The sequence below is a fragment of the Canis aureus genome, chromosome 29 (genome assembly GCF_053574225.1).
Source record: "Canis aureus isolate CA01 chromosome 29, VMU_Caureus_v.1.0, whole genome shotgun sequence".
NCBI classification, from domain to species: domain Eukaryota; kingdom Metazoa; phylum Chordata; class Mammalia; order Carnivora; family Canidae; genus Canis; species Canis aureus.
In genome coordinates, this window is record NC_135639.1 from 32,670,558 (window position 1) to 32,684,742 (window position 14,185).

At 35.9% G+C, this 14,185-nt stretch overlaps 1 protein-coding gene across 2 annotated transcripts in view; it reads right to left on the bottom strand.

The window, feature by feature from the left end:
- HELLS (helicase, lymphoid specific) overlaps positions 1–14,185 on the bottom strand; it is a 44,235-nt gene that overhangs the window by 7,384 nt on the left and 22,666 nt on the right. Inside the window, exons 10-19 of one of the 2 annotated variants that reach the window (XM_077878326.1) lie at positions 13,679–13,822; positions 10,343–10,539; positions 10,044–10,140; positions 8,113–8,274; positions 6,714–6,853; positions 6,493–6,631; positions 5,217–5,300; positions 5,016–5,135; positions 2,537–2,653; positions 1,817–1,976 (exon numbers count right to left, since the gene is read on the bottom strand). In XM_077878326.1, the coding sequence (XP_077734452.1) occupies positions 1,817–1,976; positions 2,537–2,653; positions 5,016–5,135; positions 5,217–5,300; positions 6,493–6,631; positions 6,714–6,853; positions 8,113–8,274; positions 10,044–10,140; positions 10,343–10,539; positions 13,679–13,822 (1,360 nt within the window). Of the gene's footprint in view, positions 1–1,816; positions 1,977–2,536; positions 2,654–5,015; positions 5,136–5,216; positions 5,301–6,492; positions 6,632–6,713; positions 6,854–8,112; positions 8,275–10,043; positions 10,141–10,342; positions 10,540–13,678; positions 13,823–14,185 lie in introns of those variants that run through there. The other variant, XM_077878327.1, reaches the window with a different exon arrangement.

Here is a 14,185-nt window from a genome sequence, read left to right on the forward strand (position 1 = left end):
CATATGTCCACAAACACTTGAGCAAACAAGAGCACCTTATTCATTAAAAAACAAAATCTAGAAAACAATTTAAACATTAATAAAGAATGGATAAACTATTAACTTCTAATACACACATCAACAAATCTTAAAATATTATGAACAAAAGTAGCTCCATACATACAAATGAATTCACATATGAGATTAGGAAAACTTCTCTATGTGGCAGAAACTGAAACAGTGATTGCCTTTTACTGAGAGACAAGGGAACATGGAAAATGATGCACAAGGAAATGCTTTTGGATGAACCAGAGCTTTGTTACCTTGATCTGGAGAATAGTTACAAGTGTATACATTTGTCAAAATCCATGAATCTGTACACTTACCATCAGTATTTTACTGTATGTATATTACCTCAACAAAGTCATTACTTAAAAAATTCCTTTCAAATTGTTTTTTGATATAAATTTTTCAAAATGCTGAAAACGGAATTGGGAAAAGAAAACTAGACATACACTTTACTGAATTTAAATTATAGTCCATAAAGAAAATTTATCTCATCACTAAAATTTCTAAATAAACACAGGTGAAAAAATTTTAATTTGCACAAAATCTTATTAGAAAAGTTCTTTTTTCCTCCAGTGTAAATTCCAAGTACAATCTAAATGTTCAGTCAAGTTAAATTGAAGATTTCTAAAAGCTAACCCACATTTCCTTCAGTCATATATGTGAGACAAAGTATTTAAGTAGAAAGCAGGTAGAAAAGTAGTAGAAAACAAACTGATAGTGATTTTCAACATTATCATGTTCCTATTTCTCTAGGCTTCACAACTTATAGATGTTTTCAACTTTTGTTAAGGTAGCCATAGAGCCAATTTCTCCAAATAGAATTTGATATTACACAAATAAAAGTAGAATTTTTCTAAAGAATCTTAGGGAACAAAATATAAAACACCAATGCCTTACTTACTCTACTTCCCCTACTTCTCAGAATCTTTTCTAGTTTATAAACACTGTATTTGTGCCTGGGTGACTCCGTCGGTTAAGTATTCCTCTTGATTTCAGCCCAGGTCATGATCTCAGGGTTGTGAGACTAAGGCTTGCATTGGGTGGGGTCCATGCTGGGCATGGAGCCTGCTTGAGATTTTCTCTCTCCCTCCCTGTCTATCCCCGCAATCCTCTCTCCCCATCTTCAAAAACAAAAACACACTATTTAAAAAATACTAGGTTTAAAATGATGAAAAGAATGTTCTAGAGCCAAATATTTTTTGAAAAAGTGAGTTCAACCAAGTAAATACATTTTTAATAGTGCTACTTCAATGTATTTTTAGTATTTAGTATACTGGACTTGTAAGAAGTGGCTTGAAGTCTTCGTAAAGTCTTTTGGCAGGTAACCTCTTACCAAGAATAAGCATTAACATCATGCCAAATCCCCAGGACAGAGGTTAAGATATAGCACTTTGAAAGTGTCCTGGAGTTTTCTCTGCCCCCTCTGCTCCTTACCTAGATACTACCATTAGTTTTTTCTTCATTTCTGTTTATAGTCATACAAACCTAGTATAGGTCTTTACAGCTGTAAATTCCCCACTATTTATTTTTTTAAGTAGACTTCAGGCCCAGCATGGAACCAAATATGGGACTTTAACTCACGACCCTAAGATCAAGACCTGAGGTGAGATCGAGAGTCAGATGCTGACCTAACTGAGCGACCTCTTCACTAACTCTAAATCCTACACTAAGTTGTGCCAATTTCTATTACAAGAAAATAACAGTAATGAAATCTCACGATATACAACAGACAACTGAAATAAGAAAAGTACTACAAAGTATTATTTACTTTTGTGGATGATCAACTTTTCCAGTTTTCTTTTAGCAGCTGCTCTTTCCACAATTTTCTGATCGATAGTATTTGCTGTGACAAGACGATATACAACAACTGGCTTTGTCTGACCAATTCTATGACATCTATCTTGGGCCTGAAGATCCGACTGAGGATTCTTAAAGTGATAGAGAAAAATAATATTTAATAATATTTAACAGTTTATTTATTATTATTTTAAAGATTTTATTTATTTATTCATGAGAGACAGAGAGAGAGAGAGAGAGGCAGAGACCTACAAAGAGGGAGAAGCAGGCTCCATGCAGGGAGCCTGATGCGGCACTCGATCCCGGGACTCCAGAAGCATGCCCTGAGTCAAAGGCAGATGTTCAACCGCTGAGCCACCCAGGGGTCCCAATATTTAACAGTTTAACATTAAAGTTATTTAAACTCCTACTAAATGGGTAAAGTCAAATGCATGATCCAATCGAATCTTTTAAAGTCTCCTAACTCATTTTAGATTTCTAGAATGGTTCCAATGATAAAATATGTTCAAGTCTTTACATACAGGGCACTTGGTAATGATTTTTGTCTTAAGATGGGATACCCTTTCAAAACAGATAAACAAAACTGCAAAGCATACAATGAAAGATAATAGATAAAACCGCAAAATGCACATTGAAAGATAAAAAGTTCAGAATGGAAATATAACAGTATATTGCCATACTTCCAACTTACCCAATCACTATCATAAATGATAACTGTATCTGCTGCAGTCAAATTAATGCCCAGGCCACCAGCTCGTGTACTCACTAAGAAGATAAATACATCTGGATCTGTGTTGAAGCTGTGCATCTAAAAGCAGAAAAAAAAAAAAAAGTAAAGAATAACCAGCATTCTTCAAACTAAGTATGAATTCTTCAGTATCTACAGCACTTTCAATATGGAGTAAATAAATACTGAAAAACCCAGAAGTCATGAAAGTTGAAAAAGACCAATTTGCTGAAAAAAAGAAAGTTATCAGACTCCCCTCCCATGAAATTAAAAAAAAAAAAAAAAATCGCTAAGCATACCTACTGCCCAGGTTAAGACAGTAAACCGGGGAAGCACTCTAATCAATTTGATCTTTAGAGGGCCTTGAGACTAGGTAACTCAGGCCAGTCACACAGATACATAATGCCTATGTGACTAACCTTCAATGGAAACCCTGCACACCAAGGCTCAATGAGCTTCTCTGGCTTACTTCACATGTGCAGTTACAAACTGCTGCTGGGACAATTAAATGCTGCCTATGTGACCTCACTGAAAACTCACATCTAGTTTCTCCTAGACTTCACCCTATGTGAGTCAACTTTTTGCTGATTTTTTTTTTTTTAAGATTTATTTATTTATTTATTTATTCATGAAAGACAGAGAGGCAGAGACACAGGCAGAGAGAGGGAGAAGCAGGCTCTGTGCAGGGAGCCCGATGTTGGACTTAATCCCCGGACTCCAGAACCACATCCTAGGCTGAAGGTGGCGCTAAACCATTGAGCCACCCAAGCTGCCCCTTTTTGCTGATTTTAACCTGTATCCTTTCACTCTAATAAATCATAGCAATGAGCATTAGAAATAAAAACAGAACTAACGCTAACCAAAAGAACCAAAGAGGAAAATTATTTTGTTATAACAATTAAAAGGTGTATCCACTGGAGACTGAATCAATCATTCAGATCTAGCAAATAATTAGCTTATAAACATCTTTTGCTTAGGTTAATTTCATTTGTTTTCCAAGCCCCTCTTTTATTAAGGACATTTTTGTTGGGGCACTCGTGTGGCTTAGTTGGTCAAGTGTCTACTGGAGGCTCAGGTCATGATCTCTGACCCTGGGGTGGAGCCTCACATCTGGCTCCCTGTAGAGGGAGCCTGATTCTTATCCACCTCTCTGCGGCTCCCCCTGCTTATGTTCTCTTTCACTCTAATAAATAAATAAATAAATTCTTAAAAAGGGGGGGAAGGGGCAGCCCGGGTGGCTTGGTGGTTTGGTGCCGCCTTAGGCCCAGGGCATGATCCTGGAGACCCGGGATCGAGTCCCACATCGGGCTCCTTGCATGGGACCTGCTTCTCCCTCTGCCTGTGTCTCTGCCTCTTTGGGTCTCTCATGAATAAAAATAAATAAGTAAATAAGTAAGTAAGTAAGTAAGTAAGTAAATAAATAAATAAATAAATAAATAAATAAAAGATATTTTTGTTAAAAAAGAAAACTCACACATCACAAGGGAAGTTTAAGGAAGAATATTTAATAATACTATTTTTTTTAAAGCTTAGGTCATCTTTTCTTAAGATATAAGGACTGAACAACAACAAAAACCCCAAGTGGTTTCCCAGGAGATGGGGTAGGCAGGTAGGTTGCCTGAGAGAACTTTCTGAGCTGATGTTAAGTTGTTGTACCTTGATAGGAGTTTGGGTCACACATATATACATTCATTAAAACTCAGAAAATAAACACTTTCCTTTATTCACCTCAGGATATGTAAAATTTACCCAAAAAGACAAAATATGCTGAAATAGAAGTATCATCTATAATTTATTTTGAAATATCCCCCAAAAGATAAAATGTTAAGTAGATACAGAAATGGACTGATTCTTGATCACATGTATGTGACAAAAAAGGAATAGGATAGGCTAACAGCAGGTTCTCGGTGGATTTACAGGTGGTTCCTGTAAAATTCTTCAACTGCTATAGAGTTTAAATTTCTAGTGAAATGTTGGAGTAGAGGGAAGAGCCAAACTCAGGAGAAAAAAAGATCTGGTGGGATCCCTGGGTGGCGCAGCGGTTTAGCGCCTGCCTTTGGCCCAGGGCGTGATCCTGGAGACCCAGGATCGAATCCCACGTCGGGCTCCTGGTGCATGGAGCCTGCTTCTCCCTCTGCCTGTGTCTCTGCCTCTCTCTCTGTGACTATCATAAATTAAAAAAAAAAAAAGAAAGAAAAAAAGATCTGGTTATCTCAATATCCTTACAGTCACAGTGGTAGTGAAGTAGGATATTAAGTCAAGTTGGACCAGAAAATATACATAATTTAAGAAACATTAAGGCTTACTAAATAAAAATGCTTATATTTTTGACCCTGCTACAAGGTGTTTAGTCTACCAATTTGAGGGTCTACTCTGAACATTACATTAGAAATCAAGACAGTTACAAAAGAGAATTTGGTACGTATGATGTAAGCATTCTTACATTTTTTTCTCTCTCTGAATAAGACATGGATCCATCAAGCCTGCTAAAGTTGAAATTTCTGAAGTGGCAATAATCCATCAAAATGTCCAACATTCTTGTCATTTGTGAAAAAAGCAGCACCTGAAATTTAAATATATCATAGTATCTGTATCAATTAATAAGAGGTAATTAAGCAACCAAAAATCCAATCAAAAGTACCACCTTGTGACCTCTGGCTTTTAGTTCTGGCAGCATTCGATCCAAAATTAAGAATTTCCCAGAATTCGTTACCAATTCTTCATCAATCTTAAAAGCAGGCAAAGAAGAACAGAAAAATCAGTCACAATAATTACTAGTAATCTGTCTTTTATCAAAATAAAATCCAGGTAAATAGTTCATTTTCAATGACAAGTCCCCATTAAACTTTAAATTAAAAAAAAAAAAAATTGAGGGACGCCTGTCTGGGTGGCTCAGCAGTTTAGCGTCTGTCTTTGACTCAGGGTGTGATCCCGGGGTTCTAGGATCAAGTCCCACACATCAGGCTTCCTGCATGGAGCCTGCTTCTCCCTTTGCCTGTGTCTCTGCCTCTCTGTGTTTCATGAATAAATAAATAAAATCTTAAAGAAAAATTGACCTTATTATTTGATCTTTTTAAATCAGAAGATAGTTCTTTCTCAAGGAAAGACACACTCTAGAATTTAAAATTGAGGGCACCTGGATAGCTCAATCGGTTAAGCACCCAACTCTTGATTTCAGTTCAGGTCATGATCTCAGAATCATGAGATCAAGCCCCACATGGGGCTCCACACTGAGCATGGAGGCAGCTTAAGATTCTCTCTCCCTCTGCCCCTCTACTGTTTACACACACATACTCCCTCAAAAAAATAAATGACTTCACAAAAATGGAAATCAAATGAAGTCCCCCCTTGATTTATCCTCCCCGCTCCTCTCCCAAATGCTTTATTTTTAAAAAAAATTTTATTTGGGCCACGTGGGTAGCTCAGTGGTGGAGTGTCTGCCTTCGCTCAGGTCGTGATCCCAGGGTCCTAGGACCAAGTCCCACATCAGGCTCCTCATAGGGAGTGTGCTTCTCCCTCTGCCTCTCTGTCTCTCATGAATAAATAAAATCTAAAAAATAAAAAGATTTTATTTATTTATTTGAGAGAGAGAGAACATGAGTGGGGGCAGAGGAGCAGAGAGAGAAGAGGAAGACTCCTCACTGAGCAGAGAGCCTGGCACTGGGCTCAATCCCAGGACGCCATGATCAGGACCTGAGCCAAAGGCAGATGCATCACCAACTGAGTCACCCAGGTGCCCCTGAAAGGGTATTTTATAATAGGAGAACTGTAAGTTTAAACTTACTGCACAGATGTCGGAGTTTATTCTTTTTTTAAAGATTTATTAATTTATTTGAGTTGAGGGAGAAAGGGAGGATGGTAGAGAGAGACGAAGAATGAATTACAGAAATCAGAACAGTACACTATTAAATGGTATTCACCTTAAACTCCTGTGTGACTGGGTCTATAGGGTATTCAATCAAATATGGATGATTACAACACTTACGAAGGAGCATCATTATATTCTGCAGTTTCAGATTAACTTCAGATTCCACAGGGATATTTGTTTCCACAACAGCTCTACCAAAAACATAATCCATGAATGTGAGAAAGACAAAAAGGATCAGTTTAAAGAATACTTAAATTTATTTTAAACTCACACCTTTCTCGGTCTACTTCTGGCTGCATTTGACTGATCAATTTTTCCAATTCATTAGGGAAATCATCTATTTTGCTGTAATTTATTGACTTTCTGGCTCGCCGTCTTGGTCGTCCAGTGGGACTTAGCTCAACGGTTTCTTTCTAAAAGTGAATTTAAAAAGGAATGTATGTTTAAAAAGCTATACCCTTAAACTCTAAACATATACAAAGTGGGTTGTAATTTCTTTAATGTGCAAATGTTTTTAGACATAAGAAAAAAATAATTGTCTTTCATCATCAAGTTTAGTGATTTCCAAAGGCACAAAATCAAGGATCTATAAATTTTGGCCAACTGCAAATGTCATGTGAAGTCGAATTATTTTAATGCTTACGACAGTATCAGAGAATTAGGGTAAATGCTTTCATATATTCGTAGAAAAAATTAAGGATGATGTAACGGTTTTGAACTTATATAAAGAAATTTAATAACTTAGGGCTAAATTAAGGGACTCCACATATTTGCGTTAGAGAGTATTTCTTTGGCTTTAACACTGCAATGAAATTCCTCATATTAAGTAATGATTATAAAGTTCTAGTAGCTAAAAAGACATATCCTCCCTTTAATTATAATAAAAATTGGGGAAGAGAATTTAATAGTTGTACAAAACAGAAATGTATAGAGCCACTAATGTTTTGAAACATAATTTACATAAACATAATTTAAAGGTCTTCTAGGGCAGCCCCAGTGGCTCAGCGGTTTACCGCCGCCTTCGGTCCAGGTTGTGATCCTGGAGACCCGGAATCGAGTCCCACGTCAGGCTCCTTGCATGGAGCCTGCTTCTTCCTCTGCCTGTGTCTCTGCCTCTCTCTCTCTTTGTGTCTCTCATGAATAAATAAATAAAATCTTAAAAAAAATAAAATAAAGGTCTTCTAAACTTTAGTTATAAGATAATCACATTCCACTTTAATCTTTTATAATATGGTAGGTGACTAAAGAAGGTTGTTCTTTCAAATAAGGTATTCTATTAAATTTTTTGGAGATCAATCACTTCCTATAAAGGGATTATGTACGTGGAGGGGAGACTGGTCTAGCTGAGAAAACTCTTACTATGTGCTTGTTCAAATATAAGTCCATCCCCAAATAGCATGATCAGGGTTAATCTAGGACACAATAACAAATTTTAACAAACATTCCAGATAACTATAAAGCAATTAATGCATGAGCCATCAACTGAATTTTAGTAGGATCACAGAATTACTAGGTGACAATTTTTGTAATTCAACTTATGCTTTATATGCTAGTTAGAACTAGTTACCCTCTACAAGTCCTAAAAAGAGGTGATAAGCACTAAGATTAAAATCAACCACGAAATTTCCAATGCCAACTGTTATTTATAGTTTATTTCAAATCTACACTCTACCTCACTGCATCCAAACATGTTTGCAATTGTACGGTTCACAATGGCTGTATAAAAGATCTCTTGTTTCTTTGAAAGTGGTGCATAAACAACTACTTCTCGTTTAGGAGGAACTTCAAGAGCAACATCAGATTTTAGTCTTCTCAGTAAGAAAGGTGTTAGAATCTAAAATTTAAACATAAATAAAACATGTGAATGTTAAGCATTCTTATGCTTTCAGGGAATACTCTCTCCACATACCTCTTTGTCCCTTCTCTTTTTTCCTTTATAAATACTATTAAGTTTTGAAAGGAGAGATAAAATATCTTCTTGAAATTTCTTCAGACCAGACCACATGACAAACTCATAGTTTTTATCTAAAACATTTCAAAATTTACCAATTTTTCAGAAACTCTAATATATCTTGAATATTTGAAAAAATAGAAAGATGACATTAATGCCTCTTAGGATTAAAGTTACAGCCCACAGCATTTAAAGTGAGGTTTTGGACTAGTAAAAAACTAACACACCAGGATGCTTGGGGGACTCAGCAGTTGAGTGCCTGCCTTCGAATCAGGGCGTGATCCTGGTGTCCCGGGATCGGGTCCCGCATCAGGTTCCCTACATGGAACCTGCTTCTCTGCCTCTCTCTCTGTGTGTGGGTCTCTTATGAATAAGTAAAATCTTTAAAAAACAAACAAACAAAAAACCTAACACATATGGATGTGTGAATGTAGAAATGGATGTAGAAATGAGTTTCCTTCCCGGGGTTCTTAAACTTCAGGGGTGCCTGGGTAGCTCAACTGCTTAAGCATCCGACTTTGATTTTAGCTCAGATCTTCATCTCAGGGTCTTGATTTCAAGCCCCATGTTGGGCTCCAAAATACAACAAACTAGAAGTTCTAAAACTTCAAGCTTAAAATTCCTTTTATTCATCTTACTGTTGTGTGAGGACATGTAATTTTCACATTTATAAACACAGAAACAAGAGTTCTTTTAATTGTATATCCTTTATAACCTTACCTTGAAATATGAATTGATAACTGACTTACATAAAGAAAATTCATTTTAGGGCTTTGTACTTAAATACTCCACAGGTATAGAGCCAAGCACAGAGAGACCTTACCAGTGACAGAGAGGAATTACTAGCAGTTTAAGAAAGAAAAAAAAATCTGTAAATAGGAGCCCAGAAACAAATACACCAATTATCAGGGAAAAAAATACAAATGATTTGGTAGGGAAAGTATGATTTGGGATTTTATTTTTACTTGCCATTTTTGTACTATTTCACATTTTTATCATGAATATGTAAACTTTAAAGAAAAAAATTATAATGGATTTTGAATACAACTGTCAAAGCACAATTGAGAAGTTTTTAGGCTCACATATGAAAATGACTAGATCTTTGTTGGATTATGTTTGTCTAAAGTCAAAAAGAAGGGATCCCTGGGTGGCGCAGCGGTTTGGCGCCTGCCTTTGGCCCAGGGTGCGATCCTGGAGACCCGGGATCGAATCCCACGTCGGGCTCCCGGTGCATGGAGCCTGCTTCTCCCTCTGCCTGTGTCTCTGCCTCTCTCTTTCTGTGTGTGACTATCATAAATAAATAAAAAATTAAAAAAATAAATAAATAAAGTCAAGAAGAAAAGAAGGATGGGTGAAGACTGCAGGAAAAAAATATGGATCATGCAAGGAAGTGAATTACTCAAATATTACTGGCAAACACTGGGTAAAAAACACTCATTTTTTGGCTGATAAACCTATGAATAACCACAGGGATAAAAGGCATCTACATGAAAAGGACAAAATTTTGAAAAGCACTTTGAGCTCTGTTATAAAGTGACTTTGGGGGTAGGGGAAAAGCAAGGGAGAAAGTAAATCTGAGAGGTTCATTAATCTAGGGGGTTCCTTTTTTATTCTAGGAGTCCACATTAAGAAGAGTAAGACAAAGTCATAACCTGGTGCAGCATATGCAATACATTCTGTTCTCTTTCTTTAGCAATAATATCTTCAGCAGTTTCAGAAAGACTAGTGATATCAAACCAAGATTCAAAGCTGTAAGACAAAAAAATGATTACAAGTTAACCTATCACATAAATCAATTATATTGACATATAATTGATGTCAATAGAACTTGCCAAAAAGCTATCATTTTAATCCAACAACCTAGAAGAAAGGAGGTAATTCTAACTAAGAGCACAGGTTTGAGTAGGTTAGAAAGAGGTATAGAAAATAGTTAAATAATTGGCTTACCTACCTTTTCAAGTCATCAAATACATCTGGCAACAAAAAGTTTAGCAATGACCAAAGTTCTGACAAATTGTTTTGCAAGGGAGTACCAGTCAAAAGAAGCTTGTTATCTGCATTGAATCGTTTTAACTCCCTGATTAGACGGCATTTCATGTTTTTAATCCTGTGTCCTTCATCTACTATTAAGTATTTCCAATAGCAGTGCTAGAAAAGGAATTTAGGGAAAAACTTTAAAATGATGATCTCACAATTTTTCCTAAAAACAATTCTAAAAATAAAACCAGGGATGGATGTTTAACTTTATCAAATAACATTTCTGTATCTACTGAGATGATCTTATTTTCCTCTGATCTATTAAAAGGATAAATAAATTCCCTAAAACTGATGTATACCTGTTTCTAAAATAGACCTCAGGAGATCCCTGGGTGGCTTAGTGGTTTAACGCCTGCCTTTGGCCCGAGGCGCGATCCTGGAGTCCCGGGATCCAGTCTCATATCAGGCTCCCTGCGCGTGGAGCCTGCTTCTCCCTTTGCATCTCTCATGAATAAATAAATAAAATCTTAAAAAAAAAATAGACCTCAGTTGGCTATGTCTAATTAATATCCATCTACTTTTAGATTATTTATTAAAAAATTTTTAATTCACATTCTTTAGTCAAAGAGGTCAAGTCTTCAGTTGGCCTGGGGGGTTCAGTTTGTTAAGTGTCCAATTTGATATTGGTTTAGATTGTGATCTCAGGGTCATGAGACTAAGCCACGCATTGGCCTTTGCACTCAAGTGTGGAGTCTGTTTGGGATTCTCTTTCCTTCTTACTCTATCCCTCCCACTTGTGCTCTCTCTCATTCTCTCTCAGAAAATAAATAAATCTTAAAAACAATGAAACAAAAAACAAAACCAGCAGTCTGAGTTTCCCCTGTGTAATGCTTTGTCAGGTTTTAATTAGTGTTATACTAAATTCCTAAAAAAGAACTAAAAACTTTTATATATTTATAGCATGTTCCACATGCTCTGAAAAATTAAGACAATTTTCATTCTTGAGGCCTACATCTGAAATTGACACTCTCAAGGTGTTCTCCATTTCTTACATAACTATTGGGTTAGTTTAGCATTTCCCTTTCATCTGGAGGCAGTTTTAGTAATTTCTATCCTCACAGAAAGCCACCCATCTATTTTCATTAAGATATCATAAAAATTATTTTAATTTTTAAAAAAGATTTTATTTATTTATCATGACAGAGAGAGAGAGAGAGAGAGAGAGAGAAAGGCGGAAACACAGGCAGAAGGAGAAGCAGACTCCATGCAGGGAGCCCAACGCGGGACTTGATCCTGGGTCTTCAGAATCAGGCCCTGGGCTGAAGGCAGCGCTAAACTGCTAAGTCACCTGGGCGGCCCAAAATTATTTTAATTTCTCATTTTTCAAAACCTGGTAAAAAAAAAAAGTAAAAACAACAAAACCACAATCTTATTCAGAGCATTATAATATCAAAGGAGAAAAAAAAAAACCTGTAGAAAAAGCAAAAATGACAAAAAAATCTTATTTTTATTATCTGTACTTTCTCTTTTATCTTGATCAAGCAAGCATAAAGTTCATCTCCAAGTAGGTATCCTCGGAGAATAGGATTGGCAAATTAGGGGAAGAGTATGAAATGGGGCATTTTTTGCATTTCATTTTACTACATTTATAGCAGAACAAAAAAGCTTTTTTTTTTAACATAATACGGACTTTATTTTTTTTTAAACAAGTATGTAGAAAACATACTTGTCAACACTTCTTTCTTGTGTTCTTTATTTTTTATTTATTCAGAGGCAGAGAGAGAGAGAGAGGCAGGCAGAGAGGCAGAGGCAGAGGGAGAAGCAGGCTCCATGCAGGGAGCCCAATGTGGGACCTGATCCTGGGTCTCCAGGATCACACCCCAGGCTGCAGGCAGCGTTAAAACGCTGTGCCACCGGGGCTGCCCCTACTGACTTTTTAAAAAGAAAAACAACTTGAGATTTCTTTTGCTGGTAATACCAAATAACCTGAATAAACCTCTCACTATAACACATCTACCATAAAAAAGCCAAACAAATATAAATGAATATACGAATGCAAAGAGAAAACCCAATTCAACAGAAATAATGAGGGTTCTGAAAAATGATTTATTAACAGATATTTCTGCTGCCACTCAGCAATAAATAGGAGCCCTGCACCCTGAAAGTGAAGATCCTTAAAATGATATCCTAAGGGGCACATGGGTGGCTCAGCCAGTTAAGTATTTGCCTTTGGCTCAGGTCATGATCACAGGGTCCTGGGATTAAGCCCCATGTTGGGTTCCCTGCTAAGGGCGAAGTCTGCTTATCCCTCAACCTCTGCCATTCCTTGTGCTCTCTGGCTCTCTCTTATCTGTCAAATAAATAAATAAATAACATCTAAAAAAATGATATCCTAAGTTCAGTGAAAGGGAGAATTACAAAAATTCTAGCCACTAGCAAATGGAATTGATAAGAAAGTTATCTGTTCTAATATGGGTGAGGTAGGGAGGTCAAAATAATTATATCTTCATGTTATATTATTTAGCAGAAAGCTGAAGTTTCAAGACACAATGTATCAATTATATCTATATACTAATAAAAATATTTAATACAGCAGCAGCATTCTCAGAATTGCTTTGAAGTCTGTATGCTTTTTCCTACACGCAGTGTATACTGCTTTTACTATGAAATAACACAATTGCAATTCATATTCCAAATTTCCTCTGGCACACAAGTAAAATTTGATATACCAACCAGAGGAAGGAAAAAGAAATTAGTAAAGAACCTATGTGATATAGGTGGAGCAGTAATAGAAAAGTGCAAATATCAAAAAATGAACAGGGAAAAAGAAAAACAGAGAGGCAATGAGCAAAGGTTAACTTTCCAACTATTTTGTAATGTGGGCACTGATAAATAAGTAGCTATGGCACACACAAAAAACAGGTATGCCATATATCCAGAAGTAGTATAAAAATAACTTGTCTTCATATATTCTATTCTTACTTAATTAAAATTAAATGGACAAGTTCTATATACTTAAAACATAAGTCAGGTATCTGTAACATACTCAGATTAGATTTATGACAAGCTGATATTATAGCTATAGGTCAAGTGCCATCAACTTTTTAAATTCTTGTTAGAGACTACAATCTTCTCTCAATCTATTAATATAAACTTATGGTTTCTAGAAGAATCTGTAGAACACAATCTATTGCTTTCACCAGAAAAAAAAAAAAATTACACAAATGCTTATTGGATGGTAAGAAAGTGCTATGAACTAAGAAAAATGTGGTTTGTGGATTACTAAGAGTTTAATAGAAACCAATCGTACCTGTAATGCATTTCGGTCTCTCATGGCTATTTCAAATGAAGTAATTACCACAGGATGAATCTGCAGTGTCCCTTTTCGCTTGTGAATATTCTTTACCAATTTTCGACGTTCCTGCTGGGTCCCATGATACAACATAGTAGGAATCTAAAAGATTTTATATTGATTTATAACAAACTTTAGAATAAAATGCAAATATCAAAAATTTGGAAAATATACAATTAATCATTTAGGAGGAAAAAAAAGATAATTTAATCTTAGCTCTGTCTATAGCAAAATGAGTCAATTCCCTCTAATATTCTACTACTGTAAGAGAAAACAAGCCATAAAAACAAATCAGGTGTAAGGCAAGGATATGGCTAAGATGATACGTATAAATGGAAGGAAAACACCATAGAAAGAGAAATAATTTCTCTTTAAGTTCAGTCTTAAGTGAATGAAATTATCCAATGCACTGAAAATGATCCAGGGATATATTTGGCAAATATTTGAGATTACTAATACCTATTC